A 20,040-nucleotide genomic window follows, 5' to 3' on the forward strand; every position below is an offset into this window, starting at 1 on the left:
ACATCTCCATTATAACAACTCTCTACACTTCTGTTTTAAATTCTGCCTGTTCGGGCTTTTTCATAGATTGATATGATTTGTGGCATCTTAAAACATGAATGAGGATAGTGACATTGAGTTACTTGCAACAGAAGAATTTGTAGCTGCCCATTGGTGCTCCAAAAGAATACGCAGTGGGCTCATTTCTCCTGTCTTTTTCTGTAGCAGTTCCGTGAAGTTGGTGTCTCCTCTAAAATAGCAGAAAAATCTATTGAAAATATATTCTAAAACTGTCCACTTGTAACACCATGAACTGGCTTGAGTCAAGCAGAGACGGGCTGCTCAATTTGGTTAAACTTTTCCCTGCAATGTTCAAAAACAGTTTTGGCTCATTGAGAATCTTTCGTTTAAACTGGGCTTCAATAGTTCACAGACAATGAAACATTGATGATTCCCTGATTTCCCCCGGTGTTACCACGATGTTGAGATTTTTATTTTGTAGTAATATGTTTCAACAGTCATTGGACGGATTGCTGAGCAATTTGATGCAGATATTTGCATCTCCCACTGACTGTCAAATTAGCACCATCCCCATGAGAGTTTTTAATTTGTCTAATACAGCTGCAAAACTGATAACATTTTAATTTGACTCAGTTGTACTTTGAGTTTAGTGACAAGTATTAGCATAGCAACAGGTGTATTTCTCACAGTCCTGTTATGCCCATGACATGTGGTGTTGCATGAGTCACAATTTGATGTCAGGCAGTCCTATGACTGATACCAACATCAAACTGTCAAAACAAAGCAGGTGAGGGACACACCTCAGCTTCAGGGCATATTCCTGCTCGAACAGCACACATATTGTGTCCGGGTTCATGCGTTAAGTTGGTGGTTTTGCATGTATTTGTGTCTCTGAAAATATATTGATGTGTGGCTGTGAGTTTGAGTAAAATTTGAGAGGCAAAGAGCTACTGAGTGTGGGCTGAGAAGTTAAGGACACGGGGCAACAAAAAAAAAAGAGATCATGTGATACAGGGTTTGAAAAGTTTAGAGTGGGAGGATATGTGGGAGGAGGGACAAGATCGAGAAAGGCGCACAGGTAGGGAGAAGAACAGCAAGAAAGAGAGGAGGGTTCAAGAGTCAGGTTACGTGGAATAGTTTAGTTTTGTTTTGTCAGTAGGGCTTGGTCATTCAAAAGCAGCGGTCTCTAAAACTGTGCAGCGCTGAAACACAACGCTACACATCAGAATTCTTTATTACAGCCTTGGGATTTTACAAAGGGGCAAATCAGGCACCCTTCAAAACAGATTTAGTTACACTGCAGTAAGAAAGAAAAGGGGCGGGAGTAGGAAAGAGAGAGAGACTGAATCAAACCAGGTTTTGTAGTTTAAGCCAGTAGAGCAAGAGGTTGAGGGGAAGAGGACGAAGGAGATACAGGGGACATCAAGTTTTTGGGGAGTCCCACCTCCAAGTAGGGAGGGCAGTGTTTACTCTGTGCTCCGTGCCGGACCAGGTGCATCTAGGCCTTCCCAAGAAAGACAACTGCATCATGTTGGTGAGTGTGACTGAAAGCAGAATCAACATATTCCCCAGGAAAGTGGACGGTCAGGTCACTGCTTTGCTTGGAGGAGTCATTTGATCACAATGCATCCTGGTAACGAGTTTGTTATCATAATTGGTAAAAAAAAAAAAAAAAAAAGACATATTGCAATACTAAAGGTACTCTCTTTGCCCATATCTGCTCAACCAGTTTTTGCAGTGCGCTGCTGGAAATGCTATCTGATACTAAAGAGGAACACATGCTACCCTGTGCTGTACATACAGGATCTTATCAAAGGTGCATGATCAGTAGCAGCTTCGGGTGCAGGTAGGAACATTGTAGGTTTATTTTTTGGTGATATTCATTGGTAAGGCTGGCTAGTATGGCTGACAATATCATGCAATCATATAATGTGTTTTAGTGAGTAACACTGAATGTAAACATAACTTGTCTGTTTGCCTTTTACGACTTAGTTTTATTATGGTTGTGACTATTATTTATTTTTTAAATGAATAACTTGATACTCTGCAAAATATATGGTAAACCATGTATACCTTAACAAGGCAAAAAGAACAATGATTTTAAATCAGGTGCTATTGAATAATAAAGAATATAAATATAGAAATGTGACTTCAAAAGTGACAAACAATTAATGGTCTGGTTTGCATCACAGCGAGTTAATAACTGAGGAGGCGGGAACAAGCAGCAGCTGCTGCGGTTTAAACAAACATTAAAACAAGAGGCTTGTTTCAAAGCTTGGGTGCCATTACTAGAGTTAGAAGTTTTGGACTGCACACTATTTTCTTTTTACATATTTGGTGGGGTGATACCTCATGCAATGGTACAGTAGAAATGGTTTGTTGTGTCCCATTTTTATAAGAACAGATTGCTATGTGTATCTTGTAATATGTATTTCTGTGCTGTTTATCCAGCTATAGAAAGTGGAACCAATTCCAAATCAGCAAAGTTATGTGAGCTCTTTTTGCGACAATTTACGCATTTTGTGCAGACATCTGTCTCTCCTAACAGCTGCTCATTTTGACATTTTCAATTCTACAATTGTTTTGAGCCAAGACGAATCAGCTGATATAATAATAAATGAACTGTCATTATTAGCACCTCATATGTCTGGGCCACTGCTTGCATTACAGAATGCAATGCATGAAAAGCCAACTCTGACCAAAGCATACACTTTTTTACTCATATAAACACAAGTACTTATTTGTGCTCCTGAATATCTAAACATGTGTGGACAGAAGTGGTCTAGATTTCTGCCATTGATGAAAGCTCATCCAACAAGTCACGCGTTGCTTCTCAAAAGCCCTTTTGTTAACGTTTCAGTTTAAAGGAACATAATCCAGCAAAGCTGAGAAGCAGCAAAGGGAATACCTTGCTTGAACCGTGTCAGGCTTTTACCTGTTAAGGCTGACCCAGTTATGCTTTTCTTACTGGAACTGGAGTGGTTCCCACTAATGGCTATTAGTGAAGAAGTAAGACATGTGATTGGCTAATGCTACCTAATGTTAGTCATTTATGTTTCCAGGTACACAATACCTTCAAACGCACATCATGGTATGATAAAGCAAGACATGTATTTTCAGGGATGTGTTTGTCGACTCTAGGCAACATGACTTAAGCCATCTTTCTGGTTTCCCAGGTTTTATGACCAGGTCCTTTTCTTGTTTACCATGCCTTAATTGCTCATTGACGTACACTACCTTATACTGGCAGGTGATGATGACCTAGTTTCTCCTATTGTTTTGTTTTTTTCCGCAGAGGTTACTTCCAATTGGTATCAGTGATGAATGCATGTGGTTTATTTGAGGCTGTGTGTTAAATGTTATCTGTTGAAATTAAATGAATCATTACATGACGAATGTTACGCAGGTTTTTTTTTTTTTTTTTTTTTTTAACTCTGATAACACTAGGCAACAAAATTCCAAAAAATGTTTTGGCCCACAAACTGAAATAGGTGGATTTTATTTATAAAAATGTTTTACGTTAAAATAAAACCTACCTTTATAATCTTTCTATCTGGCATGCTTTTTAAGTGACAGACTGTGTATTGTTTTATCATAAGTATGGCAGCACTTAAAACAGCCTATGTGCACACTTACTTCTAAAATGCAAAATCTTCCCCCTATTTTTAGCCTCAGGAACATTCATCTTTATTGGCCAGCAATTGATGCCAACAATTTCCGGTAGTGATAGAGAAAATCTGAAAACATATTTGGAGACAGCATTCAAACACACACAACAAACCAGATTTTGTTTTTGCATGGAACAAAATTGATGTTGTTAAGTCAAAAATTTTACTTCACTTAAAACAAATACTTGGAGAAATTGGAAAGAGGGGGTATCTCAGAATCACCTTACTTATTAAGTATATGGCAATAAACTAATAGTATGGAAAAACAATTTTTTTTTTTTACTGTAAGTGAATGCAACTATCAAGTTACTACAGAAGTGCTGCAAGGCTTAATGCACACAAGTAAAATATTCCATGTTTCAATGCAAAGAGAAATTTGAGAAAGATTAGATTGCATGACATTAAGAGTAATTACAGGCTGCCTGGGTCTCTGACGTACGCAGCTTTTATGCTTTAAGATCGACGAGACCATGTAAACTGCTGTATTAAGAGTGTCTCAGGGAGCACATTTGCATAACAGTTTCGGCTGACTTAGCTGACTCATACCAGGATAGTGAGCTCCATACCTAAAAAAACCCACAAAAAACCCCTGATTGACAACATTCTTTGCCCCTCTCTATTTGGTGTGCTCACACTTATCCGGTTACAAGCTGAATGCAAACATAAGGCAGCAGCCAACATTTTCAGAGATGAGCTTTCATACCTCTAATGCTTCAAATTTGAAACACCTCCTTCAACTACAGCAGAATAACACTGGCCACAAATAAATACGCTGATTAGGGAATTTACCAAGAACTTCTGGAACAAAATTAAACAGAAGTTAAAATAGAGAAGAAAATTGTTCTTAGTTTGTTGTTTCATTAGGCTTTACTGCTTTGGAAGTTCCTCTTTTGGTCGTTGCATTTCTGGACTTGGTTTGTTTTTCCCAAATGAGCTCTCAACTCACACATATATGTTCAAACAGTGAATAGATATCTGTGAGAACAAGACAAAGGAAGAGCAGCAGGCAGACAAAAGTGCTCTTTAAACTGTCAATCTGTAAATATACACTGGACCATTTGCTGAAATCTTCTAATAGGCCAGTCAGCAGCTACATTGATGTGATACTTGAGCTGTAAGACTACAGGATGAACTGTATTCATCTTTGCTGGATAACAGAACACATTCTACACTATCAACTACAGAAGATGCACTGAGGGTAACATCCAAAAGTGAAAATGCCGCAGAGCAGATAACCTTTATTTTTAAAGCAGAAAATGGGTTTGGATTTAATGATTGTAGGACTATCTTAAAATCTGGGTGAATGAATGCATTCTTGCGATAGTGATGATTTGAAGTCAGCTTCTGAAACAATCATTATTTTTTTTTAACATTTTATGAACTCTGACAAGGCAGTAAAAATCTACTGTATTTCACTCAGCCCACTAATGAAAAGAAATGTTAACTCTTTTGCGCAACAAAACATGTAATATTCAATATTCAAGAATCTAGATTGCCGTAATCATGTCAATATCGCAGCTTGTGATTTTATTTGTGATTTAGGGACCAATAATACCAGGTAGGCCTAACACTCATCTCACACTAACAGAAACTAAGGTCATGAACGATCAAAACTAAGCCAGTGAAGTACCACTGTGCTGAAGGCTTTCATCACAAACAGTTTTTTCTCACTGCTCTGATATTCATTTCCTTTCTCTCTGAGGGGAAACAGTGTTTTTCTCCCTACTGGGAGTTTGTACTTCAGCAACAGATGTAAAGTAAAAACAAAACAGTTCAAATAATGCTACATTACTGTTAAGTAATATTACACCTCGACTGCTATTAATTATTTAGATTGGCCTTTTTCTAGGTGGCTGAAATAGTTTTGTTGCTGACTGGAAGCAATAGCTAACGGGACATTTAAATAAGACAACTATTCACAGGACGTAGCAATGTTTTTTTTTTACTTTTGCAGAGGGTGACTCAGTTCAAACGTCCCTCTGCTCATGCGCCGAGTTCCCACTCCCGCAGACCTCAAATCTGTGATTTAAAGAGACAAAACTAATGTTAGCCTACTGGAAAAAAGAAAATAACCATGCTATAAGGAAGATTACGCAACTCCATTGGGACATTTCTATACTGACAGTCATTGTGACATTATGCAACTGGGATACAGCTGCTATCTTGAGGACTCTTGAGTAGTGACTTGGCCTTAACTCTACCGCCCTGCGACCTTACGGTATGCTCCGTCTCCACAATATCGGTTGCATTTGAATGGAAGAGTCCCTTGGTCCCGATAGGCTTTGCCACACTACGCCCCAATATACTGTGCATTGTGTACTGGCAGTGTATCTCTTTCATGATGGGTTTAGAAGGTCTGCAGGCAGCATATGGAGCAGCTCATACATCCAGAGAGGCACATGGGTGTAAGGTGGCACCCTGTGTTCCATGTGTTCACTATTGATGGTTTTATGTGGCTCCTCCCCTGGATATGCATTGCATTATGTACCAGTCTTACAGTTGGCTCATGTTTCCTGGGTTTTGCACTGTTATTTCGGACATACAAATGTTTGCTTGTTTTTTTCTTTTCTATTCTAACCTTCATCTGGAAGTAAACAGAAGAGACTCACATTCAAAGACATCATGTAAGCTCAGATAATTACATGGAAACGTGCACACAAAATGACACAATCACAAACTTACAACTTCTCCTAGACACACACTGTATATTAACTCTGAAGCCATCCAGCGCACACTGTTGTACCAACACCTGGACTCACTTTGTCTTGTGTATCTTTGTTATTGTGTCCTCAGACGGTCATTAACCTACCTGAGGAAAGCTCTAATCCATTGAATCCCAGGCAGGCAGGTAAGCCATCAGTTAGTTTTGGTACCGTTTGTGTTGCAGCACTGATGGGGGATTTTTATGAATATCATGTTAAATACTTTGAAACTGAAGTGTTGAGCAGCCCTGCGAACTTGCAGAACATTCAGTTCACACTTCCCTTTTACCCTAACTCATTTTCTCTACCCTTTTTCTGTCTTCCTCCTTCTATTCTATTGTTCTATTTTATTTACTTCATGTTTCTCTCTCTCTTTAACGCCCTGTCTGTTTTTTCCCTTATTTATTTCCCTGCAGTTCCACGGCCAGGACGCCACAGAAGGCCCATGACGGCCCCAAAGACTCAGAAAGACAAGGCGTCTAAGACGAAGAGGGTGTTGCTGACTATCCTGACAGTTGTGGTGTTACTGGGTATCCTGGTCACCGCAGGATACTTTAGTGAGTCCTGACTGTAGTTTCTTCCTCCAAGAACTCGCATGTACACGACAGGATGTCAAACAGGCCTTTTCTGTATGTTTGCATCAGCTTGGATTCGAGAGAAAATCATGAAAAGTTGTCAACTTAATGACAGAAGTCAATGTTAATCATTTAAGTCAATTCATCTAGGCAAGACCAATTTCTGACCCGTGTGCTGCCACACTCTTCCAATATGCCACTCCTTCTCCCTCTAGTTAAGCAGCTGATCGACAGAAAGTACTTCTTCTGCAAACGCTCAGTGAGGTTCATCCCAATAGACAAAGCCTGTGACGGGAACGATGACTGCTCTGGAGGAGAGGATGAAATTACTTGTGTGTCAAGTTTTACAGACAACACAACATTTCCAGGTAGAACAAACACCCGACTCTTTCTGTTTTTGGCATCAGACAAAAATGAGGCTTGAAAAATGACTCGTCTTCCGCTCTGTGCCACAACTCCCAACAGTGCGTCTCACGTCAAGTCGGCACGTCCTGCAGGTGTACAGTCCTGGCTCAGGCTGGCGGAGCGTGTGCAGTGACGACTGGACCGCGCAGCACACACAGACTGCATGTACACAACTGGGATACGCATAGTGAGTTTATGCCCACCACAGGTTCACATTTGAGATTACAGTGAGTGCATACATTGTGTTGCAATCTTTATGATTGGGCTCTTTGACCCGAAATCAAGTCTCACATCGTCCCCCTTCTTTATTCACAGCAAACCTCGTAGCACCAGTATCCCAGTGAGCACTTTAATGTCTTCCTTGAATTCTGGACCATTCACAGCGGTCAGGCCTGGGATAACAAACACACCCGTACATCAGGCTACCATCGACCGGTGAGGAAGGCTACATCATCGTCTGTCATCATTTAGGACCCTTACAGTACATGAGTGCATTATTGCTACATGGATGAGAAGTGATTTAGAAAGTTCTATTTAAGGAAACTGTTTAACTTTATATGTAAAATGTCATGTTACACTTTGTTATCAGTCAGTCTCAGACCAAGAAAGACACAGCTGCTTTCCTACTGAATGGAAAATTCTAATTTCCCCTTCTTTGTATTTATATTCCTATCTGTCCCAATTTCTGTGTTTGCTAGTAAAAATGTCAATTTTATTGTCATTTTCCTTTCAAACTTAGCTTTCTACTGTCCCCCCATACATCACTTACTCATGGTATCTTGTCTGTGGTCATAGTTTCTATTCCTAAAAGTTAAAAAAAAAAAAAAGTCCACCATTTTTGTTCCCTTTCTGTATTGTCCATTATGAAAGTTCAAAAATACAAGTGTTTTATTTAGATAACGCAAAACAGAAAGTGAGAAAGTTCACCACAGGGTTGAAGTTAGGTCACTATGTTGACTGGTGGATTTTGTCTGTTGGACTATTTGTTTTGGACATTTATGAAAATATTTGATGAAGGCCTTTTTATTTCCAACAGCAGCGTATGCAGGTCCGGATCAGTGGTATCTTTGTCCTGTTCAGGTGAGTGAGCAGAGTGGGGCTCATAGTTGGTGGATGGAAAATGATGTGGTTGTGTGGGCAGTTTCACACTGACAGGCCCGTACAGGCCCGCAAAACTCTTTCTTTGCTACATGTGACAGAGTAGCTTCCTTTATTCTTTATAACAAATAAAAACAGAGTTTGGGGGGGGGGGGAGATGTTAAACAAACTAGACGGATATATTAGCAAAGGCATAGTAAAAGTACTTTCTAAATGACCCCCAGAAAAAAAAAACACCAGTGAAACTAACAACATAATTTTGTTTATCAGACTGTGGACAGGTGGGCTCTCAGGACCGTATTGTTGGGGGTACAGATGCCCTCATTGAGGACTATCCCTGGCAGGTCAGCCTGCAGCAAGGTGGCCAACATACATGCGGAGGCTCGCTGGTGTCACCACGTTGGGTAGTCACTGCCGCCCACTGCTTCATCGGGTCAGTATAGTTACCCTGTATACCATTTGTAATGAATTTTCTTTGTAATTTACATGTAATACTCAAACTCACGCTCCCACTTCTTCCTTGCGCTCTTCTTTTTGTGCCATGCAGCAGTAAAAAGGAGCTCAGCCGGTGGAGAGTGGTGTCAGGCCGGACGTACATGAGCACACTGAGCGGTTCCTATGTGGACAGGGTCATATTGAATGGAAACTACGATCCGGCACTAAACGACAATGACATAGCACTGATGCGACTCAGTAGCCCGATTACAGTAGGAGGTGAGAGTTTAATTTCATACTCATAACCACACAGTCACAGAAATGACCGTTTTCCTGATTAGTATGTTGTTTATCTGACTTTGTGGAGTCTGTAGCTGACATTTAAGCTTGAATAGTTTCCTTAAGGTCAGTGAGGACGTTTGGTAGGTTCCACTCTGCTGCCATCTAGTGGTCTATATGTTAAAGAGCAAGCTCTTTACTAGAAATCAGTCAGTCAGTGTAATCAGTTGATCATTTTAACTCTACCTCTTAAGTGTCCAATAACATCTACTGTTTTCACACCAAATACTTTTCTTCCAGTGGGCCGCCTGCCAGTTTGCCTACCTCCTAAATCCTTTGGCCTTGCTGCCGGAGCCTCCATGGTTGTGACAGGCTGGGGATACCTTGCGGAAAATGGTGAGAAACCCACTTGTGACCGCTTGTCATTATCAGCTGCTACCCTGAGAACAGAAAGGACACTTCTCCTTGTGTTTAAGGTTGCCCCTGTTACTGAAAAGTTATACCCTCGTTCTGCCTTCAGGGAAGGTTTCCCACTCACTGCAGAAGGCCCACATCCCTCTGATAGCCCAGAGTATATGTTCCAGCCCCAGAGTCTATGGTAGTGCCATCACACAAAAGATGATCTGTGCTGGTTTCCTGGAAGGGAATGTGGACGCCTGCCAGGTAAAAGATCTCTAAACACAGTTCCAATCATTACACGTCTGTAATTTAATATTAGATGTAGTCCAATATTAATATCTGACAAAGGGATGGATATTAAAAACCTGCAATGTTCTTGTTCTGTTTTGAACCCCAGGGGGACAGTGGGGGCCCTTTGGTGCACTTCAGCTCCTCTCGGTGGAACGTGGTGGGAGTGGTGAGCTGGGGCGTTGGATGTGCCCGGGAGAGCAAGCCAGGTGTTTACTGCAACGTGGAGGAGATGCTCAACTGGATTCATACAGTCATCGAGGTACCGCATACAGGAAATGCTGCAGTTCGATATTAGCAAGTTCCACTGACTAGTTTTTACCAAGAACTTTCACCTACATTACTCGTGTCTTTCACACAAAGGGGAAATTTGCTTTCTTCACATTGACGCAGAGGAAGACTGAGGCTCCACTAAAGCTTTGAAAATGTCCCTAACTTAAAACAAACGATATGAAAATTATAGTATTAGTAAAATATCAGTTTGAAGGTGGAAATTACATCCAATACAATCATTTCTACTTCACTGTTGTGGTACTAGTCTGGAAGAAGAAAAAACAAAAGAAACATGAAACAATACTGAACTGAAATATACTTTACAATTACTGCTATGAGTCAGTTTCACTTTAGAAACACTCAGCAGAGATAAAGAAAAAATAAACTACAATACGTATAAATCTCCCACACTGAGAATCTCTACTTTATCCCCCCCAGAAAAACCCTTGATGTCATCCACGGTGACAAACAGCCACTGCGGTCCAATCTTCCTCGGACAGACTGTGAAACTCAAAGGCTTTTGTTTTCAGTGTGGTTGCCTGAAGGTGAGAGAAGGACCGGTCGAAAGGGGAAGTTGAAGATGCGTCTCAACAGCAAAACAGATCAACACAGCCATATGCACTAACACTGAACATATACATACACACATTTCATACAAACATATTTCAGGTGTTGTTTGTGCCATTTCAGATTCTTATCTCAGGGGAAAAGTATTTTTCTGTAGCCATCGGTCACTGGCCAGTCTGGGGTCTTTGCAGCAGAATGTTCAAACATGTTTTTCGATTTTTTTTATTTTATTTTTAAAATCTTTAGTGTCATTTGACAGACCCAGGTCACTGATTAATAAGTTTTCTAAACAAATAATATCAAATGAAAACAGGATATTTAATCTGTGTCACCAAAGTCTGGTCTGTGAAAATGTTTGACTTGGCCAGACTGGCGGACCTCAAATGTGATGTACTTGATTGCTATGTGCTATGACTTTGGGTGTGCAATATGTCATGAGGGTTCATTACAGTAAACTGCTATATAAAGAAAGGGGACCGACCGGTGTTATTAGGAGCCAGTGTGAAGCCTCAGCTTAATATGACCAACATTGTGAAAGTGGCACCAGGTCTGAGAGTTTAATGTCTTTATGGTGCTGATAGTGATCTGATGCGTCTCCCTGTTAAAGGGCAAATGTACTTTTTTTTTTTTTTGACAGCACAGATGGTGTGCTTACTTTCAACCACAGAATGATTCACATGAGCACTTTAAGTGGAAAGTGAGTTACTTGACCTTACTGTATTTGCAGATGGTTTAAGTAATTAGTCTAATGATGCACTGAACGCCAATATTTCTATCAAACTGTGTTCATAGTGCCTCGACACAGTCGTATATCCAGTTTGCCTCAAGAGTACTCGCACTCTGGCCATTCAGAGTTGTGGTTTACATGCACAGCCAAAAAGGATATGAATGCATTCTCCCACAAATTTTAAAAGTGTCTTTGTCAAATTTACAGCATTTAAGTTTGTCAAATCTGTGCACTCTGCCAAAACCCGATCATTATTTTAATTGTAAAACTTTGATTCAAGTTGCACCAAAGTAAAATAAGACCGCAACCTGCATTTGTTTTTTTTTTTACCCTTTGCCAATATATAGAAATTTGCACAAAGGATAAATTTGAATTTCTGAATGAAAAAGTAATAGTTAACTTATTGTATAAAGTGTATATTATAAAATGAATGGACATGAATAGGTGCCACAGTGGCTGATAATCTTTGACTCCATATATGGTACATTTTGTTGATTTTTGTACATGTGTAAATACTTTGTAAATATAATAAAATAATTATTCTTTAACTTGGCAACTGGAGCAGTTTTTTTGTTGTCATCCTCTATAAAAGCGTACATACTGGAAATTAGATCCCTCCTTGTTTCTTTCAGTGTCATTCTCCTAAGCACAAACCCTCTGACCCAGAGTTAACAATGGGAACAACAGGGAGGAGAGTTTGTGTAAATCATTATATAAATCATGCACAAAAGATGATTCTCCTCACATTTCAGACACAATCAAAAGTCAGGAAAGTTAAGAAATCACGTGATATACATGATTTTTGAAAAATAAGAAAGACTGCCTTTTTCTGTTGCAGGAAATCCTTTTAACAGGAAGGAAACGCAGACATACACACAACCATGTCTACACAAAGCTTTGCACACACTTCTAAATGTTATCTTTCATTTGTGACTAAGAGTACAAACTCGAGGTACTTTACTAGAAGAGAGTCACTAGTACTGCTGGCAGAGAGGCTGTGTGACGGAGAGACGTTAGTTTTTTTTTAAAGATGGCACTAATTTGCCTTTGCACTGCTCAAGACGATTTTAAAGAAATACAAACAAGCAATGATATGCAAATGCAGCCACACCTTTCTCCAGCACTGGCACAGCATGGTGGAGTTAGGTCTGGCAATGTTCAACTCCCTTTGAAAGGGAGGCATAACCAGGTCATAACTTACAGCTGATTGTATATATGAAAAAAACATTTATTATTTCCTGGAAGAAAGTATTACAAAGACCAACACTGGTCAGTTTTGATGTACAGAAGCAGATGCACTCCACCAGCTCATAGGTTCAAGTGGTGTTTAGCAAATGAGGCTGTGAAAACCCAAGACAACAAACAGTAAGTCTTTGCTCCAACTTGCCCCCGTGCAGCTTTTAGCCTAGCCCTTTTAACAGCAAACAGACTGGATGATTTTACCCTAAGCAACACTAACTGATCAATGTAATTCTTTTTGTTGACATTAGGAAGACAGAGAGTTGAGAAATTGGAAACATTCCCTTCAAAGTCCTTCAAAACTACACAGCAGCAGCTCACATGTGAATTAGCATTTACAGATTAGTTAGAAAATCAACAATCTTAACAGATGTTGCAGAATAGATGCACTCGTGGTTATCTCCGTGAACGGCTGGGGCCTTTGAATGGGTTATCCTGTATCAAAAAAAAAAAAGATGCAGAAAAGAAGGATTAAAACATTGGTCAAATAATAGATGAGTTCATTTTTGGCAAGAAAATATCAAATGGATTATGTAGGTAGGCAAGCAAGAGTAGTTTTCTGTAAGAAAAGCAATAGCTGCAAGTAATCAGGAATTCAGGATTGTTTTGATTCCTCCAAAAACAATATGGTAATATCACTTCACACACCAATGGAAGAATAAAACATACTCTGCACCCTGGCAGCATTTTTGAACATGTTGTTTTACCTCATCATCATCACTGTCATCAAATGCAACCCCTCTGGATGACTGGCTCTGGCTCTGAGAGCTGTGCTTGGTGAAGGATGATGATGATGATGCCGGTCTGTGGTAGGCAGGAGCAAAAACCAGATAACAATAAAGAAATAAATATTTAAACTGTTTGGTTAGAACAAGGAGGAAAAGAAAGAAAATATATTTGAAGTATCTATCAACTTTAACTAAGCACAGTAGGACCATCTTCTTGACACTACATTGTTTTTTTCTCTTTAAACAGTGTAGCACCACACTGTGGACTAAAACAAACATACCTCGCAGGCGGCCGGGTAGCTTTCATCACAGGTGTATCTTCATCCGAGTCATCGATGGTCACCTGATTATGGATAAAGATGCGATCCAACGTTGGCAGATGGCATAGTTTATATGCAGATCAAAAAGAGAGACGTGTGATTACGGGTATGTTAACATTTATCATTTGACTTACTTCTTCTTCTGCGTAAGATTTGGTGGCTCCGGTGCGAGAAGCTCTCTGGGATGGAGCTTGAAATGCTGAAGAATGAGGTGTAAAGAGGAGGCAAGAAAGTTGTGAGGAGGAATCAAGGAGAAAGTAGAATCATTTAGAATAATTTCTGCGCATTCTCTGTCAGGCTGCATTACACTAACATGTGTGTCTACCGATTGTCACGCTCACAGACATAACTTAACACTCCCCTACCCTGCATAATGCTTCTGCTTTGAGTTGTCACTGAGGATTTCTGGGAGCGTCCCCGACCGCGTGGCTTTGGTTCAGTAGCAGTTGCACCTGAATGGACAGATGAACAACAGCGGAACATTGGATTTACTGTATGATGGAGGAAATGCAGATCAATAATCATACATTTGCTGTACTGGTGTCATATGCCTTTCAAAAATGTATGCAAAAGTTGAGGGTTTGACCTAAATATCACGGTACATTTAGGACAATTTTTAATGTTGGTTCAAACGATTAATAAAATCAAGTCGTTATCGTAAACAAATCCAACCCTTGTGACTGTAACTCACCACTTCTGTTATAGTGCTTCACAGTAAAACCTACAATCAATGCTCTTTTCTAGAAGGCTTTTATTGTGGAGCAGTGGCACAAAGTATTGAGTTTGAATAATGGCTGAGATTTGTTAGGCAGTTTTTATCACAACCTTCAGGTTAAGCAAGACAAGTGCATAACTGAAAGTGTGATCTTCAGAGTTGTGACGTCCCATCTGTTTGCATTTAAAAGAAGCGTGACTGTGCTGTTAACACTTCAGGGAGATTTTATAAAATGTTACAAAGCCATATATATATATATATATATTTTTTTTTTGTATTTGTAGTTCCATATTATCATCTTAAAATTCTTCTTTTATTAAATAAATGTTCCCGACAGAGTTTATCTCCTGTTAGTAGACCTCTTGTATTGTAGGTCTAGTCTATTAAATCACCCAGTATTGCTCTTGGCTGTCCACAAGAGACATTCATTTTGATGAATAGTTATTTCTCTTGCAATTAACTTGTTTGTAAATAGAGCAAGAACCCTTTTACTTCTGCATACTTCTGCAAAATAGTCTGCTACGAAGACACTTTGTGTTTGGTGTAACCGGCCTCTCAGGCACTCAGTGATTTATGTTTGTGTCATTGTCGCGTACCAAAGGTACAGTCTTCAATAAACATTTAGAACATTTATTTATCACTCTCACCTCTGCCTCTCCCCTGGGCACCTCGTCCTCGGCCTCCTCGCCCTCTGCCTCGTGTAGGGGCTGGTGATGGAGCTGAGCCTTCATCAGAGTCCATTGTAACATCTCCAAACTCATCTGATATATCCGGATCACCACCACACTCCAACCGGTGAGCTTTGGCTCTATTAATGGCCTTAGCGAGAGAGAGAGAGAGAGAGATAATAAACAGAACACAGAAACTGCATTTCAGGGCTCAGTGAAATCATCACTTACTTCTCTGATGTCGTTTTCTTCCTCAGTCGTGTTCTTTTTGGAGTCTCTGAATCTCCGAACCTGAAAATATAAAACCACAAACTGCTATAATGACATGCGACATACGACAACAATCGCTGCACTGCCGACACGTCACACCCTCTTACCTCCGTATCTATATCCTGCTCTGTGGTTACTCCTCTGGCCTGAAGATGCCGTTGTGTCTTCTCTAACTGGTAGGTGATAAGGTCCTCGATGGCATTCTTCTCATCTTTATCGACGAACTCCTGAATGGCCTTCCCCATGCCCTGCTCGGTCAGCAGGGACAGCTGCACCTTCTAAGATAACACACAGATACACACAACAAAATACACAGTAGATGAGAACAAGGGACTCGATATCCAGTGTTGTGGCACGTTTCTGAAAGTGAACTGAATTACTTTACTAATCACGAGTCAAAATCACCCCCTAATCTGGCTCTCGTTCCCGACCAAACAACCTAGTGTTCCCCACCACCTCCACCTACGCTTTGCTCCGTTCCCCCTCCATGCACCTTCAGGTGCCCAACTCGCGGGTAGCTGATACCCCATAAATATATGAGCATGTATTGTTTAACATACCTGTTCAGCTGCCTCAAAGTACTGTTTAACCAGGTCCTCGACTCTCAGCCCCTCAGCCGCAGTCGTTTTCACCAGCTTGCCGTAGTCAATGTTGGCCTCATCTAAAAAGCACAATGAATGAAACACGTGCACTATTAATCATTATCGAGCACATCAAGTGGAAAGTGAAAACACGTTGCATTTAAATGGTTTTGTTCAATGGTGGGTGAACAGTGTACAGGTGTGTATTTAGCCTGTGTCTCACCTTTAATGTCCTCCTTTTGCTCGCGGCGCCTGAGAAAGTGGACGAGGTCTTTCGGGTTGGCCACGCAGTCCACAAACTTCTGACTGAAGCGAGAAGAGTTGAACACCTCGAAACCTCCGCTGTAGTCCACCTGGCGGAGTCAATGAAGACGATAAGTTTGAAGTAGGTATCAATATTAAGGTGTGTGCGCACTCTGCAAGTGTGACCATCTCACCCTCAGGCGAATTAGAGGTTTCTCCGGGGTGAGAGGACATCCGAGTCGTTCCCTCTCAGCTTTTTCTAACATCTCTGCGACCTAAAAAGAAAGACAGAAAGATAAAAGGGTAGCGAGGCAGAAAAGGTGAGTTGACTGAGCAACAAGTGTTAGACTGGTGCTGTATTTCTGACGGGGACTCTCATTGTTACCTTTGCATAGCACAAGTCTGCCACCTTCTTTGTGACCTGTGGTGTATCAGGTGTGAAGAGGTCTTCATAGTCACTCAGCACCACATCCTGAATGAAGAACTGACGCACAGTCTTCAGGGGGATCTTCTGCAGGTTCATCTTCCGACCTTTCACCCTCAGCAGCCCGATGTGCCTGCATAAACACAATGAGTGCTTAGATGATACTTGAGCCCTTCAAAATACATTGAGAATGTGGAGACTATCATCTACTGTGTGTGTGTGTGTGTGTGTGTGTGTGTGTGTGTGTGTGTGTGTGTGTGTGTGTGTGTGTGTGTGTGTGTGTGTGTGTGTTAGTACTTCTTAGTAGCCTCTCCAGGAGACAGGGAGGTAGCCACAGAGCTCCCAGGCTGTGTCACATAGAAGAGCTGTTGTTCATTCCTGGTTGGTGCGATCAAACACTCATGCTCGTGACCCCACACCACCAGGTCAAGAAAGTCATCCAGGAACTGCTCAGGAATGTAGTTTGTGGGACCGTGCTTACTCCTAAAAAGAACACAAAGACAGGAAAGATAAAACAAAACTGGAATTACCGCCCCGCAGTTGTATGATTCCACCAACAGGTTGAATTGCAGTGAGCACCCACGCCTGTCTGAACTCAGAAAATATACGTGGTGAAGAAAGTCCCTTCAGGCGTTCTTGAGCTATCACAGTCTTATATCACAGAGACTTAAATGGACAGACAACCAAAAACCATAATATTGGTGGCCACCGTTATTGCAAAACAAAAACTCACTAAATGCAGAATATACAGCAGCTGCTCAATTCCTGAAGCCACTAATTGGTTGGAGTTAAAACCTTTAAGTATCAATGCACTGAGAATATGCCAATTCTTCAGTAAAGCACAGCAGACCAACCAAATATTCACTCTCTTAAGCTGACATCGCCTTCTCTCAAAAAACAAATATCCTGCATTCTGACTGAGGGCTACTTTCATCTACAAAGGTATACAGTATGCATACAGTACATATACAGTACGAACACGGTATGTATACAGTACGTATCCTCTGCGAGTCTTTGCATTAGATGTGTTTCTCAAATGCTATGAAATTTGTTCATATATGACCATCTTTTCCCACCTAATGGATTAAGACTTTCCATCAACATTCACATGTTTGCACACACCTGTTCTGGTGGATGGTGAAGAGGTTAAACCATTCATCTTGGTCTTCTTTGGGGCGAAGCATGGTGACCTGGTTGTTGACAAACATCCTGTACAAGCGCTCATCTGGGATAGAGCCTTCACACATATTCAGAAAGCAAAACACATATTTTTCATTGACCTTAGCAAAGCACCAAGATTATTTTAGGAGTGGACATTACCTGTCCACCTTTTAACATAAAACACAAACTCACCAAGACCATATAGGGCCAACTTGGTGCTGCCTTTCTGCAGGAGGATGGGACTGATCTCTATACTCTCCACTGAGTGGGAGTGGCCAAAGTGATTGACAAGACCTGAAGCACTGAGAAGATCCAATGCACACAAACCTTCAGCCTTGAGGGAGAGAAAGGCACAATCAAAACAACATGACAAAAACACACATAACTGTATATTAGTGTGCATGTTTTGTGTCTGACACAATCATTTCTCGTATACTAAAAGCAACTCACCCCAGTTGGGTCATCGTGGTTGCCATGAATGCTGAACACGGGAATAGAAATGTTGAGGTTTTCATCCTGATAGTTAACCCAGGGGAACCTGCAACACATCGACACGTATGTAAAGATTCCATCGATATAAATACAGCGCTGGCAGGAACCTCCACACAGGCAGGGTGACTGACTGGGTTGTGTTGAAGTTGACAGTCTGGTCACTGACGATGTTGAACCGTACAGGAGAGTCTCCCATGCAGTATTTTCTCAGCATAGTGATGCATTTGTGCAGGCATTTCCGTGATGGCTTGTTGTCGTGAAACAAATCGCCTCCCAAGAGGATGAAATCCACCTGCAAGCAACAAAAATAGGCCAAAGGAATTTAAGACAGCCAGACGTAGAGATGTACTTCCGTCTCATTTCATGTTCAATCATCCACGTGACCCCCCCATTCACAACTTTCAACTTGCATGCACCTGATTTGTCTTGGCACATTTCAGGATTTCATCTAGCGTGTTGAAGGAGTCGTTGCCGCGGATGGCATCCTTCTCCAGGTAACCAATATGAACATCTGTAGCAATCAGGATCTTGAAGGTATCCTCATCATCCCTAGAAAAGCAGCAGAAAATACAAATAAATCCAGCCCATACATTTGATTATTTTGAGCCTTTATACACCCCCACATTGTGTCATGTTTCATCTACGTACTACCTGGATATACACATTATTTATTACTCTGGCAGACTTCAAGAGCAGGTGTTTTAACAAACTCACAAGGTGCTCTCTGAGGACATGATGATCCGAGATCTGTTTACACTTGGCAGATGGTCAGCGAAAAGCTTATCCTGCGGAGAATACATACACATATAAAACCCTGAAAGTCTTGTCTAAAATCCACACAAACTAGATTTCAAACATGCTACAAAAATATCACATCAATTATGTAAATTATCATTTGTAATAACAGCATGATGATAATAATCACCAAGGCGCTTTGGAACTTTTTGAACTTATATTTGTGAAAATGCAGCAGAGGGACATTAGACTGCTTTTTTTTTTCACACATTAAAGCACATTAGATCTGGTCCAGATTTGAACCCCCCCCCCCCAGTACGTAGACAGGATAAACCTACACTTCATTATCACCGAGATGCTTAAGAGTCTTGAAAACACCGCGTCTGATTTGTAAAACTTTTAATCAATTTGTAAAAAAAAAAAAAAAAAAAAAAGTCACAACCAATCAGCATTGATTGATCAACGGTGAGCAATTAGTCAGAAACATTACAGAATCACTAAAGCAATCGTTTATGCTGTTAAAAAAAAAAAAAGATCTGAGCTACCAAGAAAACACACTTTACCACACACACACACACACACACACACACACACACACACACACACACACACACACACACACACACACACACACACACACACACATTCAATTATACCGCCTCGGCGTAAACACGAGTAACGTGGTAGCTATAAGCTAACAACAACACGTAACGTGCCGACCCGCAGCAGACACGAACCGAACCGGTGTTTCTATATTCGCTGGGTCTCATTAAGAGATGCGCAACTTTAAGCTGAGTGCCGTGAAGTCTAGAGGTGGAAAAAAACAACAACAACAACAACACAGTTTACAACATACCTCCTCTGAAGTCTCTCAACATCCTGTTAAAATCCCGGCAAACTCTTGCCGAACCTCACCCCGCCCCTCCTCACCTCACCCCGCCCCCCTCCCCGTCACCACAGGACTCACAGTCATTGTAGTTCTTTTTCCGAAACATCCGCGTTCCAAACTGCCGAAGCTCAGCAGAGAGAAAACTACATTTCCGGTAAG

The 20,040-nt window shown here is 40.9% G+C and overlaps 2 protein-coding genes across 3 annotated transcripts; one reads left to right on the top strand and one right to left on the bottom strand.

Annotated features, from left to right (window-relative positions):
* The first annotated feature begins 684 nt into the window (after positions 1–684).
* Positions 685–11,972, top strand: tmprss4a (transmembrane serine protease 4a). Of its 2 annotated transcripts, none has more exons than XM_069706428.1 (13): positions 685–1,534; positions 6,462–6,516; positions 6,787–6,927; positions 7,161–7,313; positions 7,411–7,537; positions 7,666–7,785; positions 8,387–8,430; positions 8,719–8,881; positions 8,996–9,162; positions 9,463–9,558; positions 9,683–9,825; positions 9,959–10,111; positions 10,561–11,972. In XM_069706428.1, the coding sequence occupies exons 1-13, from the start codon at positions 1,529–1,531 to the stop codon at positions 10,570–10,572; spliced, it is 1,380 nt and encodes a 459-aa protein (XP_069562529.1). In that variant the 5' UTR covers positions 685–1,528; the 3' UTR covers positions 10,573–11,972. The 2 variants fall into 2 exon arrangements, with proteins under 2 accessions (XP_069562529.1, XP_069562530.1); XM_069706429.1 differs by having other exon boundaries at positions 8,390–8,430.
* A 418-nt stretch (positions 11,973–12,390) lies between these two features.
* mre11a (MRE11 homolog A, double strand break repair nuclease) lies at positions 12,391–20,023 on the bottom strand. The gene is made up of 20 exons (XM_069706446.1): positions 19,960–20,023; positions 18,972–19,042; positions 18,674–18,806; positions 18,389–18,549; positions 18,216–18,303; positions 17,958–18,099; positions 17,727–17,841; positions 16,902–17,087; positions 16,566–16,737; positions 16,375–16,455; positions 16,161–16,290; positions 15,917–16,017; positions 15,464–15,634; positions 15,318–15,377; positions 15,066–15,237; positions 14,069–14,155; positions 13,838–13,902; positions 13,665–13,726; positions 13,363–13,459; positions 12,391–12,411 (listed from the first exon to the last, which is right to left on the bottom strand). The coding sequence occupies exons 1-20, from the start codon at positions 19,963–19,965 to the stop codon at positions 12,391–12,393; spliced, it is 2,121 nt and encodes a 706-aa protein (XP_069562547.1). The 5' UTR covers positions 19,966–20,023.
* Between the last annotated feature and the right edge of the window lie 17 nt (positions 20,024–20,040).

The sequence above is a fragment of the Brachyistius frenatus genome, unplaced genomic scaffold, assembly GCF_029030835.1.
Source record: "Brachyistius frenatus isolate BFR_SWC_R1_liver_20210118 unplaced genomic scaffold, ASM2903083v1 Contig_62, whole genome shotgun sequence".
Taxonomy (NCBI): Eukaryota; Metazoa; Chordata; class Actinopteri; family Embiotocidae; genus Brachyistius; species Brachyistius frenatus.